The sequence below is a fragment of the Nerophis lumbriciformis genome, linkage group LG10 (genome assembly GCF_033978685.3).
Source record: "Nerophis lumbriciformis linkage group LG10, RoL_Nlum_v2.1, whole genome shotgun sequence".
Lineage (NCBI taxonomy): Eukaryota > Metazoa > Chordata > Actinopteri > Syngnathiformes > Syngnathidae > Nerophis > Nerophis lumbriciformis.
This window is the reverse complement of record NC_084557.2, coordinates 16,417,204-16,436,708: the sequence shown is the minus strand read 5'-3', so window position 1 is coordinate 16,436,708 and position 19,505 is coordinate 16,417,204. Positions and strand designations below refer to the sequence as shown.

Here is a 19,505-nt window from a genome sequence, read left to right as displayed (position 1 = left end):
TTACCCATGTCTTGGGCACTAATACACCTCCATACCATCACAGATGCTGGCTTTTCAACTTTGCGCCTGTAACAATCCGGATGGTTCTTTTCCTCTTTGGTCTGGAGGACACGACGTCCACAGTTTCCAAAAACAATTTGAAATGTGGACTCGTCAGACCACAGAACACTTTTCCACTTTGTATCAGTCCATCTTAGATGAGCTCAGGCCCAGCGAAGCCGACGGCGTTTCTGGGTGTTGTTGATAAACGGTTTTCGCCTTGCATAGGAGAGTTTTAACTTGTACTTACAGATGTAGCGACAAACTGTAGTTACTGACAGTGGGTTTCTGAAGTGTTCCTGAGCCCATGTGGTGATATCCTTTACACACTGATGTCGCTTGTTGATGCAGTACAGCCTGAGGGATTGATGGTCACGGGCTTAGCTACTTACGTGCAGTGATTTCTCCAGATTCTTTGAACCCTCTGATGATTTTACGGACCGTAGATGGTGAAATCCTTAAATTCCTTGCAATAGCTGGTTGAGAAAGGTTTTCTTAAACTGTTCAACAATTTGCTCACACATTTGTTGACAAAGTGGTGACCCTCGCCCTATCCTTGTTTGTGAATGACTGAGCAGTTCATGGAATCTACTTTTATACCCAATCATGGCACCCACCTGTTCCCAATTTGCCTGTTCACATGTGGGATGTTCCAAATAAGTGTTTGATGAGCATTCCTCAACTTTATCAGTATTTATTGCCACCTTTCCCAACTTCTTTGTCACGTGTTGCTGGCATCAAATTCTAAAGTTAATGATTATTTGCAACGGAAAAAAAAGTTTATCAGTTTGAACATCAAATATGTTGTCTTTGTAGCATATTCAACTGAATATGGGTTGAAAATGATTTGCAAATCATTGTATTCCGTTTATATTTACATCTAACACAATTTCCCAACTCATATGAAAACAGGGTTTGTACATGCTTTAAGTGTGTACAGTACAGGCCAAAAGTTTGGACACACCTTATTCAATGTGTGTTCTTTATTTTCATGACTATTTACATTGTAGATTGTCACTGAAGGCATCAAAACTATGAATGAACACATGTGGAGTTATGTACTTAACAAAAAAAAGGTGAAATAACTGAAAACATGTTTTATATTCTAGTTTCTTCAAAATAGCCCCCCTTTGCTCTGATTGCTGTTCTGCACACTCTTGGCATTCTCTCGATGAGCTTCAAGAGGTAGTCACCTGAAAGGGTTTTCACTTCACAGGTGTCAACGTTTTGATGCCTTCCGTGACAATCTACAATGTAAATAGTCATGAAAATAAAGAAAACACATTGAAATGCAGTAACAGGTACATTCATGAAACATGTAATATTTACAGTATTTGGCAAATGTTACTTCTTTTCCTGGGGTCATTGATTTCACGATGCGTAGCAATCAAGAAATCAATGTCAAAAGAACACGTTCTGTTTGCTACCACTATTGTCAGACACCATGAGAGCTTTGGAGCGTTATCATAAAGCACTATTGATGAACGTTTGAAAGAAGAACATAAAACAATGTCCCCTTACAGGGATGTCGATTAATAGGATGGTTGTATCTTTCACACATGGGCTCTCCCTGACCTGCAAAATTCAGGATAATCCTCAAACCTCAGATAGAAAATGTTTCATTACTTATGCTGTCTTCTATTTGTTGAGAGCCATATAGTATCAAGTTTGTAGCGTATACATTTTCAAAGTTGACCAACTTCTCGGCTTGGTGCCACAACCTTCTACTATACAGGTGAGAGTTGGAATTTATAACCTACAATTAAAGGGGAACTGCACTTTTTGGAGGGAATTTTGCCCGTCATTCATAATCCCTATGTGAGACAAGAACACAGGTATTTCCCTTTTCGGTGTATTCTAAATCGTGAAGAACTGCTAGCAAGAAGCAGCGAACAATACAGTAGGAATAATAATCACATAAAACAGAAGAACTACTTTTCTGGCATAGTGACACATTGCTTTACTCACACTGCTCCTCTGCTAATAACGTGAATAAATAATAAATAAAGAAGGAGCTTGGCTTTCATGGAATGGACGACTCATAGGAAGCATTTTTGTATCTGAGGAGTGAGAATTATTCAGAATTTAGCAGCTCAAGAAACATTCACATGATCCCATCAGTCGGCATCCCAGTGAGAGCGGATATTGTAAGTCACAGTTTTGTGTTCTTATTTTAAACATTTAGCAACATGCTATGTGTTCTGTGAAATCAATGCACCTAGGACAGCATGTATGTAAAACGCTGTTTGAGGTTTTTGGATATCTTTTAGAGTGCTTTATAGGCGGAATTGATCGTATCCCCATTACCTGAATTGTTAGCTGCCTCTCACTAGAAGTTTTTTGCTATTTAGAATAGAAAATTGAAAGGTGTGTGTTCTTGTCTCCCATAAGGTTTGTGGATTATAGGCAAAATTCCCCCAAAAAGTTGCTTCCCCTTTAAATTTTTCCTAACTCAAAACCAATACAGCAAAATCAGCTCCTTTTTCCTACATTTTTTGGCGGGCCACAACCAACGTTATTAGCAGCTCAAGCTAACTCGTAGTAGTTCCTCTGTGTTAGCTCTTACAATAACGGTGGCCGAGTGGTTAGAGTGTCCGCCCTGAGATCGGTAGGGTTGTGAGTTCAAACCCTGACCGAGTCATACCAAAGACTATAAAAATGGGACCCATTGCCTCCCTGCTTGGCACTCAGCATCAAGGGTTGGAATTGGGGGTTAAATCACCAAAAATGATTCCCGGGCGTGGCCACCGGTGATGCTCACGCTCCCCTCACCTCCCAGGGGGTGATCAAGGGTGATGGGCATACTTGCCAACCCTCCCGAATTTTCCGGGAGACTCCCGAAATTCAGCGCCTCTCCCGAAAACCTCCCGGGACAAATACTCTCCCGGAAATCTCCCGATTTTCAGCCGGAGCTGGAGGCCACGCCCCCTCCAGCTCCATGCGGACCTGAGTGAGGACAGCCTTTTCTTTATGACAACAGGGGTGACAAGAACTAAATCATCCAGACTAGAGATAAATTGTCTTACCTAAAAATAAATATATTTATTAATTTAAAAAATGATAATAATAATACATTTTTACTATATTTTGCTAAAAACATAAAAATTAATTGTATTTTTATTTGTATTTTTTCTGACTCCTTATTAAATCCAGCCATAGAATTATACATTAAAATAAACATATTTGAAATCATTAATTTTAAATGATCATAATAATTCATTTAAAATGACCATATTTAATTATTAAAATAATTGCTTGTTTATCGACAACTTTAGCATTTTATTCATTACATTTTTAAGCTCTCAGAAGCCAAGTTATGTTATATTCCTTAAGATTTATTTATGCAAGTTTGAAGTATCAATTATCTAAACACAGTTTTGTTTGCATACTTTCAGGAGATATATATATATATATATATATATATATATATATATATATATATATATATATATATATATATGTATATGTGTATGTATATGTGTATGTATTTATATGTGTATGTATTTATATGTATGTATATATATATATGTATGAAATACGTGACTTGGTGAATTCTAGCTGTAAATATACTCCTCCCCTCTTAACCACGCCCCCGCCCTTAACCACGCCCCCGTCCCGACCACGCCCACCACCCCCCCACCTCCCGAAATCGGAGGTCTCAAGGTTGGCAAGTATGGTGATGGGTCAAATGCAGAGAATAATTTCGCCACACCTAGTGTGTGTGTGACAATCATTGGTACTTTAACTTGAACAATGTCAGTATAGCTTGGTTAAGATGCAGGTCACAGCATGTAAATAGAGTGTTGTTGGCGTTTTTTTTAATGTTTTTTTAGTGAGATTTACAGGCGGGATGGATTAATCTTATTACCTGCATCTGTAGCCAACTTACTAGAAAATTAGAAAATTGTACTAGCGGTTTTTCACTATTCAGACCGCACAAAAAGGAGAAAGAGGTGTGTTCTTGTCTCACATCTTTCTGTTTCTGTGCCAGTGTTTTATTGGCTAATGTTCTGTTCTTCTTTGGGCCGCCACAAGTAAATGAATGTATGGCAAACACTGATATATCATACCTTGGGACACGTGTCTCCAAATTTTAGGTGCACTTGTGCAATACATTAATGATAAAAAAAACAATTCTGCCTTTACAAAGTCAGATATTTGGAATGAACTTGACGTAGAAAGAGGCCTCATTTAAAGTGATTGTCCACATTGCAGACAGCCGAGGGGGCGCTAGCGAATCTGAAGAGCAAGTATGAGAACGAAAAGTCCATGGTGACGGAAACGATGATGAAGCTGAGGAACGAGCTAAAGGCTCTCAAAGAAGACGCCGCCACCTTCTCTTCTCTCAGGGCCATGTTTGCCACCAGGTGAGTCCTGCAGTGGCCGTCGGTGTTAAAATGTTCAATTTCAAGACCTATCACGGACATCCTGTCTCTCTGCAGATGCGACGAGTACGTCACCCAGCTGGATGATATGCAGAGGCAGCTGGCAGCAGCGGAGGACGAGAAGAAGACGTTGAACTCTCTCCTCCGCATGGCCATTCAGCAGAAACTGGCCTTGACACAACGCCTGGAGGATCTGGAGTTTGACCACGAGCAGATCCATAGAGGCCGCGGCGCTAAGGTGCCCAAGATAAGAAGCAGCCCTCCCAAAGTAAGTGGAAAAGTACTTTAAGTATGTATTTAAAAGAGTTTTAAACACTCATCCAAACTAATTTAAAGATTAGCGTTGTTAAAAATGTTGAATTGATCCGATACCAGATAAATTCAGGGCCAGTATTGCTGATACCGATACTAATACCAATTGTAATAATTAATAAAAAATGTAAATTCACTTACAATTATTTAAGATCTTTAAATGATGTCTGAATTTAATTGAAATATGATTATCATCAGATTAGATAAAGATTTTAAAGGCCTACTGAAATGTGATTTTCTTATTTAAACGGGGATAGAAGGTCCATTCTATGTGTCATACTTGATCATTTCGCGATATTGCCATATTTTTGCTGAAAGGATTTAGTAGAGAACATTGACGATAAAGTTCGCAACTTTTGGTCGCTGATAAAAAAAGCCTTGCCTGTACCGGAAGTAGCAGACGAGTAGCGTGACGTCACAGGTTGTGGAGCTCCTCACATCCGCACATTTTTTACAATCATGGCCACCAGCAGCAATCGGACCGAGAAAGCGACCATTTCCCCATTAATTTGAGCGAGGATGAAAGATTCGTGGATGAGGAAAGTGAGAGTGAAGGATTAGACGGCAGTGGGAGCGATTCAGATAGGGAAGATGCTGTGAGAGGCGGGTGGGACCTGATATTCAGCTGGGAATGACTAAAACAGTAAATAAACACAAGACATATATATACTCTATTAGCCACAACACAACCAGGCTTATATTTAATATGCCACAAATTAATCCCGCATAACAAACACCTACCCCCTCCCATCCAATACAACTCAAACACCTGCACAACACACTCAATCCCACAGCCCAAAGTACCGTTCACCTCCCCAAAGTTCATACAGCACATATATTTCCCCAAAGTCCCCAAAGTTACGTACGTGACATGCACATAGCGGCACGCACGTACGGGCAATCGATCAAATGTTTGGAAGCCGCAGCTGCATGTGTACTCACGGTACCGCGTCTGCGTATCCAACTCCAAGTCCTCCTGGTAAGAGTCTCTGTTGTCCCAGTTCTCCACAGGCCAATGGTAAAGCTTGACTGTCATCTTCCGGGAATGTAAACAATGAAACACCGGCTGTAACAGTCAGGGGGTGCGTTATCCGGCACAACACCTGCCGCAATACACCGCTTCCCACCTACAGCTTTCTTCTTTGCTGTCTTCATTGTTCATTGAACAAATTGCAAAAGATTCACCAACACCCATGTCCAGAATACTGTGGAATTTTGCGATGAAAACAGGCGACTTAATAGCTGGCCACCATGCTGTCCCAAAATGTCCTCTACAATCCGTGACGTCACGCGCTGACGTCATCATACCGAGACGTTTTCAGCAGGATATTCCGCGCGAAATTTAAAATTGCACTTTAGTAAGCTAACCCGGCCGTATTGGCATGTGTTACAATGTTAAGATTTCATCATTGAGATATAAACTATCAGACTGCGTGGTCGGTAGTAGTGGGTTTCAGTAGGCCTTTAAGCAAACAAAAAAGTGTTTTCATGGACAATATAACAATATTTGAATATAATACGTTGTACTATGCTTTGAACATGTGTCTGAATTTTAACATCAACTTGCAGAGACACTAGTGATGGAAATTAGCCATTGACTATAATCGTACATACAGTACAGGCCAAAGGTTTGGACACACCTTCTCCTCATTCAATGCGTTTTCTTTATTTTCATGACTATTTACATTGTAGATTGTCACTAAAGGCATCAAAACTATGAATGAACACTTAACAAAAAAAAGTGAAATAACTGAAAACATGTTTTGTATTCTAGTTTCTTCAAAATAGCCACCCTTTGCACACTCTTGGCATTCTCTCGATGAGCTTCAAGCACACCTGTGAAGTGAAAACCATTTCAGGTGACAACCTCTTGAAGCTCATCGAGAGAATGCCAAGAGTGTGTGAAAAAGTAATCAGAGCTAAGGCTGGCTATTTTGAAGAAACTAGAATATAAAACATGTTTACAGTTATTTCACCTTTTTTGTTAAGTACATAACTCCACATGTGTTCATTCATAGTTGTGATGCCTTCAGTGACAATCTACAATGTAAATAGTCATGAAAATAAAGAAAAGTGAGAAGGTGTGTCCAAACTTTTGGCCTGTACTGTATTTCCATGTCAAATGTTCATTAATATGTGCAGTATTGTGCCTTTTTAAATGAACTAAATCTACAACAGTGTAAAAATTTAACACAATATTTATTTTTAAGACTTACAATTTTTTGACCAAATAAGTCAACAAAAATAAAAACTACTAATTGCTGCCACTCAAATCCTTTGTCTTTCCCTGACTTTATAAAAAATATGACAACATAGTCCTCCCTCGCCACATCGCACCTCAAAGTTTGACGTTTTATCTATGACAGATTTTTTTATGGTTTGTTTTTAAAAAAAAAATTTAAACAAACAGTAGTCTATGTATTTTGGGCCTAAATTAAGCATTTTCAAGCATAAAAATTGCTAAATTAAATATCAATACTGCAGTAATGGCCACTGGATGAGACTGGCTCTTAAAGTCAGTACAGTATTCCTAGCATTAGTATTATTTTCTATTTTCTGTTTACGTGGGTATAATTTCATGTCTAGAGGCCTCTCATAATGTTAAACGTTTAACGTATTTAGGTCATAAACAGGTTTTTATGCTCTAGCTCAGTGGTTCTCAAATGGGGGTACACGTACCCCTGGGGGTACTTGAAGGTATGCCAAGGGGTACGTGAGATTTTTTTTAAATATTCTAAAAATAGCAACAATTAAAAAATATTTTATAAATATATTTATTGAATAATACTTCAACAAAATACAAATGTAAGTTCATAAACTCAGTGAAGCACAAGCTCAGGTTTCTCAAATGTCTGTCAAAAAGAACTGCGAAAAGAAATGCAACAATGCAATATTCAGTGTTGACAGCTAGATTTTTTGTGGACATGTTCCATAAATATTGATGTTAAAGATTTCTTTTTTTGTGAAGAAATGTTTAGAATTAAGTTCATGAATCCAGAGGGATCTCTATTACAATCCCCAAAGAGGGCACTTTAAGTCGATGATTACTTCTATGTGTAGAAATCTTTATTTGTAATTGAATCACTTGTTTATTTTTCAACAAGTTTTTAGTTATTTTTATATCTTTTTTTCCAAATAGTTCAAGAAAGACCACTACAAATGAGCAATATTTTGCACTGTTATACAATTTAATAAATCAGAAACTGATGACATAGTGCTGTATTTTACTTCTTTATCACTTTTTTTCAACCAAAAATGCTTTGCTCTGATTAGGGGGTACTTGAATTAAAAAAATGTTCACAGGGGGTACCTCACTGAAAAAAGGTTGAGAACCACTGATCTAGCTGTTATTCCTGTTTCGCAGAAATTCATCTAACAGAATCAATTAACAGCGATAAACAAGGGACGACTGTATGTATTAAAAAAAAGGTAATTCTTTCGTTAATTACGAACATGCAAAACAGCAGTACGTCACATGTTTACACTATTGCACAATTCAACATATCCGAAAAGGAGTAGGAAGAAGCAGAGCTTATTTATTAGTACTGCTCTTTCTCAGTTTTTACGCTGCTGATAGTTGTTGCACAACAAAAGAACGTTGTGATATTCATGAAAAATTCACATAGAAGAGTCAAAATAGATATGAGCCAATAATGATACAACCCTTGGTATCGATATGGTTGATATTTGGATCCATCTGCTCACCGTTATTAAGAAATTGGTTTTAAGAATCCAACAAGTATACAGCGCCCTCTGCTTATATTTTTGATAATATTATCGTCACTACTAATGTGCTATTTTAGGGAAATCAAAAGTCAAAAATCAATACTGTATCACACAGTACCCAAACGAAAGGAAATAACGTGTTTCACCGCCAGGTGGCAGTGTTGTTCTTGTGTAGCTATATCTCTTGCCATAGGCCAGGGGTCGGCAACCCAAAATGTTGAAAGAGCCATATTGGACCAAAAATACAAAAACAAATCTGTCTTGAGCCACAAAAAATTAAAAACCATATTACATACAGATAGTGTGTCATGTGATATAAATTGAATTAAGAGGACTTAAAGGAAACTAAATGACCTCAAATATACCTACAAATGAGGCATAATGATGCAATATGTACATATAGCTAGCCTAAATAGCATGTTAGCATCGATTAGCTTGCAGTCATGCAGTGACCAAATATGTCTGATTAGCACTCCAACAAGTCAATAACATCAACAAAACTCACCTTTCATGCACAACCTTAAAAGTTTGGTGGACAAAATGAGACAGAAAAAGAAGTGGCATAAAACACGTCCTAGAAAGTCGGAGAAAGTTATACATGTAAACAAACTACGGTGAGTTCAAGGACCGCCAAAATTAGTAGGACAAAATGGCGCTCGTCAAATACTCGAATCAGTGAAGCATGTTTAATATAAACAGTGTGCTTTATAACAATTAGGGAGGTTTGTGTCATGTTTGTCCTCCTACAGAAACCATATTAAAACAAAAAATAGATTTTTTTCCCCCTCATCTTTTTCCATTTTTCATACATTTTTGAAAAAGCTCCAGAGAGCCACTAGGGCGGCACTAAAGACCCGCGGGTTGCCGACCCCTGCCCTAGGCATACCATATTTAACTAGATCATAAGTCATTTTTCATTTTACAGCAAACTTAATATTATTGTGGTAATATATATTTTTTGGTGAATGGGTATTGACAACATATAACAATATTATACATTTCCCAATAAGCATTATGAGTAAATAGAAATAAATAACAATATTATTAAAAAGTAAAAAAAAAAATGTTTTGTTTACTCAGGGTATTTATGATGGTAGATGCTTTATATTTACGCAACAATGCATGTGTCCAGCATGTTTTTTTGTTACTGTACTGCATGTTAGATGTGCATGTGTGTCATACTTGCCAACCTTGAGACCTCCGATTTCGGGAGGTGGGGGGCGTGGTTGGGGGCGTGGTTAAGAGGGGAGGAGTATATTTACAGCTAGAATTCACCAAGTATTTCATATAAATATATATATAAGAAATACTTGACTTTCAGTTAATTATAGCTATATATATGTATATATTTATTTTAATATATACATATATATATATATATATATATATATATAAATAAGAGAAATACTTGAATTTCAGTGTTCATTTAATTACACATATACACACACATAACACTCATCTACTCATTGTTGAGTTAAGGGTTGAATTGTCCATCCTTGTTCTATTCTCTGTCACTATTTTTCTAACCATGCTGAACACCCTCTCTGATGATGCATTCTGCTTCGTCTCCTTGTTGTGTGCACAGTTGTGCACTGCACTCTCTAAAAGCCCGAGATGATACATATGCATGTACAGTAGATGGCAGTATTGTCCTGTTTAAGAGCGTCACAACATTGCTGTTTACGGCAGACGAACTGCTTTACGGTAGACGAAAACATGACTGCTGTTGTTGTGTGTTGTTACCGCGCTGGAAGGACGTTAATGAAACTGCCTAACAATAAACCCACATAAGAAACCAAGAACTCACCCTTGATTATTCTACAGTTGTAACGTGATTGGGCAGGCACGCTGTTTATATTGTGGGAAAGCGGACGTGAAAACAGGCTGTCGACACGTCACTCAGGTCCGCATGGAGCTGGAGGGGGCGTGGCCTCCAGCTCCGCCTGAATTTCGTGAGATTTTCGGGAGAAAATTTGTCCCGGGAGGTTTCTGGGAGAGGCGCTGAATTTCGGAAAAATCCGGGAGGGTTGGCAAGTATGACGTGTGTGTTATGAGTACCTTATATTAAATGTATGTTTGTATATCCAGTCTATCCTGTCAGTCGATGTGTCTCCCAAGAGAACATAGAGTTTAGCACCAAAGGGGACTGTAATGAGTAAAACAACAAAAAAGTCATGACACGATATTTAACTGCTTTGAAATGATTGCACTATTTAGTACTTACACAGGCAGTGGCTCATCTCACAGGAAAATGAGAAGTACAATTAGAACAGCATTTCCCTATTTTGTCTGTCTGTTTTGTCGTGTAAACCCTGAGTGTCACCACTGTGTGTATCTAATTTATCAGTTTCTTATAGATTGTCAGCAGCCTGCTTCCTCAGTATCGTCACTCTACCCACAACTAAGGCGAGGGAGAACCTCCCTAGGCCTCAGGTAACATGCTGGAGTAGTGCATGTAGTACAGTCTCTATCTATCTGTCTACCTGTCTGTCTACCTGTCTATCTACCTGTCTATTTAGCTATGTATCTATGTGCAGATAGTTTGGAGATTCGAGATATAAAGCTGCTGACAGATCTTAAGGCTTGTCTAGTTTAAGTGTTGTTTTGTGGTCAACCTTTTGTTTTTTTACCCTGTTTTGGTGTTGAAATGTTCTCTATGAATTAGTGCATCAATAACTACTAGGGGTGGGCGATACCGCTAACATTGTTAGCGAGTCGATACCAATTCATAAAGTGGCAGTTTTGCCGATACCTGATTATTTGTCAAAGTCATTGAATGATTGTTCCTTTAATTTGTTGATTATGATTATAATCAGAAAAAACAAACAAACATGATTTTGATCGTCTATATCAGTGGTTCTCAAATGGGGGTACGCGTACCCCTGGGGGTACTTGAAGGTATGCCAAGGGGTACGTGAGATTTTAATTTAAATAGTCTAAAAATAGCAACAATTCAAAAATTCTTTATAAATATATTTATTGAATAAAACTTCAACAAAATATGAATGTAAGTTCATAAACTGAACATCGAATCAAGTAGGCTATTCTATTCATTACAATGCAACAATGCAATATTCAGTGTTGACAGCTAGATTTTTTGTGGACATGTTCCCTAAATATTGATGTTAAAGATTTATTTTTTTGTGAAGAAATGTTTAGAATTAAGTTCATGAATCCAGATGGATCTCTATTACAATCCCCAAAGAGGCCACTTTAAGTTGATGATTACTTCTATGTGTAGAAATCTTTATTTATAATTGAATCACTTGTTTATTTTTCAACAAGTTTTTAGTTATTTTTTATATCTTCTATTCCAAATAGTTCAAGAAAGACCACTAAGGTTTGGAATTGGGGGTTAAATCACCAAAATGATTCCTGGGCGCGGCCACCGCTGCTGCTCACTGCTCCCCTCACCTCCCAGGGAGTGATCAAGGGTGATGGGTCGAATGCAGAGAATAATTTCGCCACACATAGTGTGTGTGTGACAATCATTGGCACTTTAACTTAACAAATGAGCAATATTTTGCACTGTTATACAATTTAATAAATCAGAAACTGATGACATAGTGCTGTATTTTACTTCTTTATCCCTTTTTTTCAACCAAAAATGCTTTGCTCTGATTAGGGGGTACTTGAATTAAAAAAATGTTCACAGGGGGTACATCACTGAAAAAAGGTTGAGAACCACTGGTCTATATAACCATTTATAAATACAGTGTAAGAATATCAACAAAGTAATACATATATTCCCTTTTATTACACACAGTTATTTGAGCAGTATTGCACAATAGTACACAAAAATACTAAAAACTAGGGATGAACGCGTTTGTTTGTTTTTAAATGATACAGATATCTGCTTCTCAAGACCGATAACAATAACGGATTTATATCTATTATTTTACACATTTGGAATTTAGTGTAATTACTGCACACCTTCTTGTGAAGCTGGCTTTAGGGACGCTTCTTTAGCATCAGGCGACTTTTTAGGGTTTCACAACACCACTGTAGCGATGCTGACGTTTCAGGTGGCTGATACCTAACTGGAAGCTGACTGAATTGTTATTCTTAAATGATTTTAAATCTAAACTGAGAGCATTTGAAGGCGCCTCAGTTATATGTAACTATTTTACTTGATGTCCATCCTGTCATTTCAATGTGTAATGGGAATGTAATTTAATGTGTAACTTTGCTGCCTCTTGGCCAGGACTCTCTTGAAAGAGAGGTTTTTAATCTCAATGGGATTGTTTCCGGGTTAAATAAAGGTTAAATTAAAAAAAATTAAAAATCAATCGCAGAAAAAGGTGTGGTCGGGGGTTGAGGCTGTGGAATCCAAGTTTATCGTCCGAGAGGAGAAGAATGCAGATGTATTCGTAGGGCTGCGAATCTATGGGTGTCCCACGATTCGATTCAATATCGATTCTTTGGGTCACGATTCGATTATAAATCGATTTTTTCGATTCAACGCGATTCTCGATTCAAAAACGATATTTTTCCGATTCAAAACAATTCTCTATTCATTCAATACATAGGATTTCAGCAGGATCTACCCCAGTCTGCTGACATGCAAGCAGAGTAGTAGATTTTTGTAAAAAGCTTTTATAATTGTAAAGGACAATGTTTTATCAACTGATTGCAATAATGTAAATTTGTTTTAACTATTAAATGAACCAAAAGTATGACTTATTTTATCTTTGCGAAAATATTGGACACAGTGTGTTGTCAAGCTTATGAGATGCGATGCAAGTGTAAGCCACTGTGACACTATTCATTTTTGTTTTTTTTTGTTTTTATAAATATAAACAATCAAATGCAGATACCTTTTCTTATGCCTTCTGATCTCTCTCTCTCTCTCTCTCTCTCTCTCTCTCTCTCTCTCTCTCTCTCTCTCTCTCTCTCTCTCTCTCTCTCTCTCTCTCTCTCTCTCTCTCTCTCTCTACCCACTACTTGCTGTCCATATCCTACCAAGTCAGACCTACACTGTTCCAATATCCATTTCTCTGTTCTCAATTGTTGATGACTGATGATAACAACCAAACCTAACCCCCTTCACACCCCAGATTGTAAATAATGTAAATAATTCAATGTGATTATCTTGTGTGATGACTGTATTATGATGATAGTATATATATGATAGTATATATCTGTATCATGAATCAATTTAAGTGGACCCCGACTTAAACAAGTTGAAAAACTTATTCGGGTGTTACCATTTAGTGGTCAACTGTACGGAATATGTACTTCACTGTGCAACCTACTAATAAAAGTCTCAATCAATCAGTCTAATGATAATGTCAATTAGGGGTTTTTAATCACTGCTATGTTGAAATTGTTACTAATATTGATACTGTTGTTGATAATATTCATTTTTGTTTCACTACTTTTGGATTGTTCTGTTCTAATTGCGGTTTCTGGTACTGTACGTGCATCAGGCACATATGGTGTGGTATTTGCTTGGCACGATATAATGCATTACATGTAATGATTTTCTACTGTTTTAGTATGGACGTGGTGGTAGGCTATATGATTTATGCGTAACGTGGTTTTTGTGTAACGTGGGTTGGCTCTTAGAATGGTGATGTGTGTACATGGATTGATTGATTGATTGATTGATTGAAGATTTTATTAGTAGATTGCACAGTACAGTACATATTCGGTCCAATTGACCACTAAATGGTAACACCCCAATACGTTTTTCAACTTGTTTAAGTCGGGGTCCACGTTAATCAATTCATGGTACAAATATATACTATCAGCATAATACAGTCATCACACAAGTTAATCATCAGAGTATATACATTGAATTATTTGAATTATTTACAATCCGGGGTGTGGGATGTGGAGGGGGTTAGGTTTGGTTGATATCAGCACTTCAGTCATCAACAATTATATCATCTGAGAAATGGACATTGAAACAGTGTAGGTCTGACTTGGTAGGATATGTACAGCGAGCAATGAACATAGTGAGCTCAGAAAGCATAAGAACAAGTATATACATTTGATTATTTACATATTTATTTACAATCCGGGGAGGTGGGATGTGGAGGGGGGTTGTAGTTGCCTGGAGGTGTTCTTTTAGTGCGGTTTTGAAGGAGGATAGAGATGCACTTTCTTTTACACCTGTTGGGAGTGCATTCAATATTGATGTGGCATAGAAGGACAATGAGTTAAGACCTTTGTTAGATCGGAATCTGGGTTTAACGTGGTTTGTGGAGCTCCCCCTGGTGTTGTGGTTAGAAGAGAAGGCAGTGCGTCAGGTCGGATGCAACATGGAGTTATGCTGAATGAAATGTGGCGGTAATTTTACTGTTGGCCTATTATAATATATTATATATTATTATATATAATTATTTCGATGGTGGTCCGTGCGGTCAAACTAGACATATTAGCAGGGTAATGCCAACAATCTGTCCCGACTCCCGACGAAAATATTGCGGCGTAACTTTACAAATACGTTTGGCTAATCGACATTAGTAAAATGTAGCATAATTACCTAGTAAACAAGAAGCATAAACAAGAGAAACCTACAGCGTAGGACTCGTCGATTGCCATTTGAAGTTCCTTTAGGTAGGACTGGGATTCGGATGCGTATCTGGCAACCTCAGTCATGGAGAGTTGGGGGGCGGGACTACAGAATTTTGAGCGTGATTGCAGGACCATTTCTGGCCACGTTACTACATGTGGCACCTTTAATGTGCAATAACTTGTAACTTAACTTACTGCATTTTCCAACACGGCATATTTCAATATTTAAAAGTTGTGATGTTAAAAGAATAATTTGAAATGTGGATAGTTACAAGACATCACGGTAATACTTGCCATTTCCTTTGCTAACTACAAACCCCGTTTCCATATGAGTTGGGAAATTGTGTTAGATGTAAATATAAACAGAATACAATGATTTGCAAATCATTTTCAACCCATACTCAGTTGAATATGCCACAAAGACAACATATTTGATGTTCAAACTGATAAACGTTTTGTTTTTTTGCAAATAATCATTAATTTTAGAATTTGATGCCAGCAACACGTGACAAAGACGTTGGGAAAGGTGGCAATAAATACTGATAAAGTTGAGGAATGCTCATCAAACACTTATTTGGAACATCCCACAGGTGTGCAGGCTAATTGGGAACAGGTGGGTGCCATGATTGGGTATAAAAACAGCTTCCCAAAAAATGCTCAGTCTTTCACAAGAAAGGATGGGGCGAGGTACACCCCTTTGTCCACAACTGCGTGAGCAAATAGTCAAACAGTTTAAGAACAACATTTCTCAAAGTGCAATTGCAAGAAATTTAGGGATTTCAACATCTACGGTCCATAATATCATCAAAAGGTTCAGAGAATCTGGAGAGATCACTCCACGTAAGCGGCATGGCCGGAAACCAACATTGAATGACCGTGACCTTCGATCCCTCAGGCGGCACTGTATAAAACACAGATATCAATCTCTAAAGGATATCACCACATGGGCTCAGGAACACTTCAGAAAACCACTGTCAGTAACTACAGTTGGTCGCTACATCTGTAAGTGCAAGTTAAAGCTCTACTATGCAAAGCGAAAGCCATTTATCAACAACATCCAGAAACGCCGCCAGCTTCTCTGGGCCCGTGATCATCTAAGATGGACTCATGAAAAGTGTTCTGTGGTCTGACGAGTCCACATTTCAAATTGTTTTTGGAAATATTCGACATCGTGTCATCCGGACCAAAGGGGAAGCAAACCATCTAGACTGTTATCAACGCAAAGTTCAAAAGCCAGCATCTGTGATGGTATGGGGGTGCATTAGTGCCCAAGGCATGGGTAACTTACACATCTGTGAAGGCAGCATTAATGCTGAAAGGTACATACAGATTTTGGAACAACATATGCTGCCATCTAAGCGCCGTCTTTTTCATGGACGCCCCTGCTTATTTCAGCAAGACAATGCCAAGCCACGTTCAGCACGTGTTTAAACAGCGTGGCTTCGTAAAAAAAAAGAGTGCGGGTACTTTCCTGGCCCGTCTGCAGTCCAGACCTGTCTCCCATCGAAAATGTGTGGCACATTATGAAGCGTAAAATACGACAGCGGAAACCCCGGACTGTTGAACGACTGAAGCTCTACATAAAACAAGAATGGGAAAGAATTCCACTTTCAAAGCTTCAACAATTAGTTTCCTCAGTTCCCAATCGTTTATTGAGTATTGTTAAAAGAAAAGGTGATGTAACATAGTGGTGAACATGCCCTTTCCCAACTACTTTGGCACGTGTTGCAGCCATGAAATTCTAAGTTAATTATTATTTGCAAAAAAAAAATAAAGTTTATGAATTTGAACATCAAATATTTTGTCTTTGTAGTGCATTCAATTGAATATGGGTTGAAAATGATTTGCAAATCATTGTATTCCGTTTATATTTACATCCAACACAATTTCCCAACTCATATGGAAACGGGGTTTGTAGAACATTAACTTATTTGTATATGTTGACCTACTTAGTGTGTGTGTGGCCCCCGCATTCTTTCATTTTTCTACATGTGGCCCTTGGTGGAAAGCGTTTGGACACCACTGGTCCATAACAAAATTACAGAATTATTCCTCAATAAATTGTCTTATTGGTGTGTTTCCATTTCCTGTTGCACATCCCTTTAAGTCATTGTTCCCTGTTCACAAGGATCCCTTTTTCTGCATCCTTTCAGTCCCAGATTTAGGCCTGGCTTCCAGGAACACAAAGCAGTTCTGTTCAGCAGCCGGATCCCTCTCTCACCTTGTGACCTAAGGAACTGCCTGGCCCTTCGACCCCAGCCCCCTTAGCACCTAGTCATGTTCTAGGCACTGAACCCAGGCCCAGTTGGGAGTGGTGTAACAACTCCGCCATCTTCCAGCTCTTACTGGACTCCAGGACCTGTGGAAGCTCCCTGTGTCACAAGCAGAGGAAGTGACAAATGAATAGACTATTTACCTTATTTGTATTTATTAGAACTGACCCACGATGGTGAGTATTTATTTATTGGATATTTATTCAAACTTTTTTCCTGTTGGCTGCTCCTTCCTTAAGTGTGCCGCAGTAAAACGCAGTATTAAACTGTTGGTCTAAAACTGCTATAGAATGCATTTTAAAGTTGGCTATAATAGAAGATTGGATTGAAACCACCTTCATAACCTCACTAGTCTTCTTTGGATGCTTTTTTATATAGGTGTTTTGCAAAGCATGAGATTTTTTTATAACTTATTTTATTTTATTTTTAGAGAATTGTCTAACTTATTTCATTATAGACAGAGGCAGATGTTTGATATTCGGCTGCCAGTTTAGTTTTTATTTATTGTAGTTATTTATTTCTCTTTTGAGTTGCACAGGTTCAAGTGACCATGTGGGGACCAGTTGTAAACAACGTTGTCTTCTTCAGATGTGTGCCTCTTCTTGAGTTACCGCTTAATATTGTACTGGAAACACGTGTTGTAATTTCTTTTAAAGTTATTTCACTCTTCTTGTCTTTACTCGGGTTGGAAAAAATCCTGGCAAATTTCCATAAACGTTCTATGGGAATGTAGGAATTGTTTGACACTTTCCATGATTTATTGGGAATATATGGACATTCACTTCAATATGCAGGACATTTATACAAACCGGATCCTCTAAAATTATATTTTTTTTAGTTCTGTTGGACATCAAATGTGCTGAAAGTAGAAAAGCAAACCTATGCCAGGACCTATCTCCAGATAGTAAAGAATCCTAAAGCCAGACAGTGATTCGGATCACCTCCAAATCAAATGTCTTGTTCCTTCTTCTATTTCTCACATTTCCTGAAAGTTTCAGCAAAATCCACCTATAGCTTTTTGAGCCATGTTGCCAACTAACTAATCCAGCCCCCGTCCTCTCCAATTTTTGCTTTGTACGCATACTTGCCAACCCTCCTGGATTTTCCGGGAGACTCCCGAAATTCAGCGCTTCTCCCGAAAACCTCCCGGGACAAATTTTCTCCCGAAATTCAGGCGGACCTGAGTGACGTGTCGACAGCCTGTTTTCACGTCCGCTTTCCCACAATATAAACAGCCTGCCTGCCCAATCACGTTATAACTGTAGAATGATCGAGGGCGAGTTCTTAGTTTCTTATGTGGGTTTATTGTTAGGCAGTTTCATTAACGTCCTCCCAGCGCGGCAACAACACACAACAACAGCAGTCACGTTTTCGTCTACCGTAAAGCAATCCGTCTGCCGTAAACAGCAATGTTGTGACACTCTTAAACAGGGCAATACTGCCATCTACTGTACATGCATATGCGACATTAACATCTAGGGCTTTTAGAGAGTGCAGTGCACAACTGCGCACACATCAAGGAGACGAAGCAGAATGCATCATCAGAGAGGGTGTTCAGCATGGTTAGAAAAATAGTGACAGAGAATAGAACAAGGATGGACAATTCAACCCTTAACTCAACAATGAGTAAATGAGTGTTATGTGTGTGTATATGTGTAAATAAAGGAACACTGAAATTCAAGTATTTCTCCTATATATATATATATATATATATATATATATATATATATATATATATATATATATATATATATATATATATATATATATATATATATGTATATATATATATATGTGTATATATATGTATATATTTGTATATATGTGTATATATATGTATACATGTGTATATATATATATATATGTATATATATATATATATATATATATATATATATATATATATATATATATATATGTGTATATATATGTATATATTTGTATATATGTGTATATATATGTATACATGTGTATATATATATATATGTATATGTATATATATATATATATATGTATATGTATATATATATATATATATATATATATAGCTAGAATTCACTGAAAGTCAAGTATTTCTTATATATATATATTAGATGAAATACTTGACTTGCAGAATTCTAGCTGGAAAAATGTTCTCCTCCCCTCTTAACCACCCACCTCCCGAAATCGGAGGTCTCAAGGTTGGCAAGTATGTTTGTACGTCCAAACTGCTCCATGTCTTTGCTGCACTCATTTTGTTGCTTTCCAT

The 19,505-nt window shown here is 37.7% G+C and overlaps 1 protein-coding gene across 4 annotated transcripts in view; it reads left to right on the top strand.

Moving 5' to 3' along the window:
* The window catches only part of bicd1a (bicaudal D homolog 1a), a 113,965-nt gene extending 95,045 nt beyond the window's left edge, over positions 1 to 18,920 (top strand). For 2 of the 4 annotated variants that reach the window (XM_061970164.2, XM_061970163.2), the window contains 4 exons: positions 4,255 to 4,406; positions 4,482 to 4,692; positions 10,810 to 10,895; positions 17,138 to 18,920. In XM_061970164.2, coding sequence (XP_061826148.1) covers positions 4,255 to 4,406; positions 4,482 to 4,692; positions 10,810 to 10,895; positions 17,138 to 17,252 — 564 coding nt within the window. In that variant the 3' untranslated portion in view covers positions 17,253 to 18,920. The remainder of the gene's footprint in view (positions 1 to 4,254; positions 4,407 to 4,481; positions 4,693 to 10,809; positions 10,896 to 17,137) is intronic. The other 2 variants (XM_061970165.2, XM_061970166.2) reach the window with 2 other exon arrangements.
* The last annotated feature ends 585 nt before the right edge of the window (positions 18,921 to 19,505 follow it).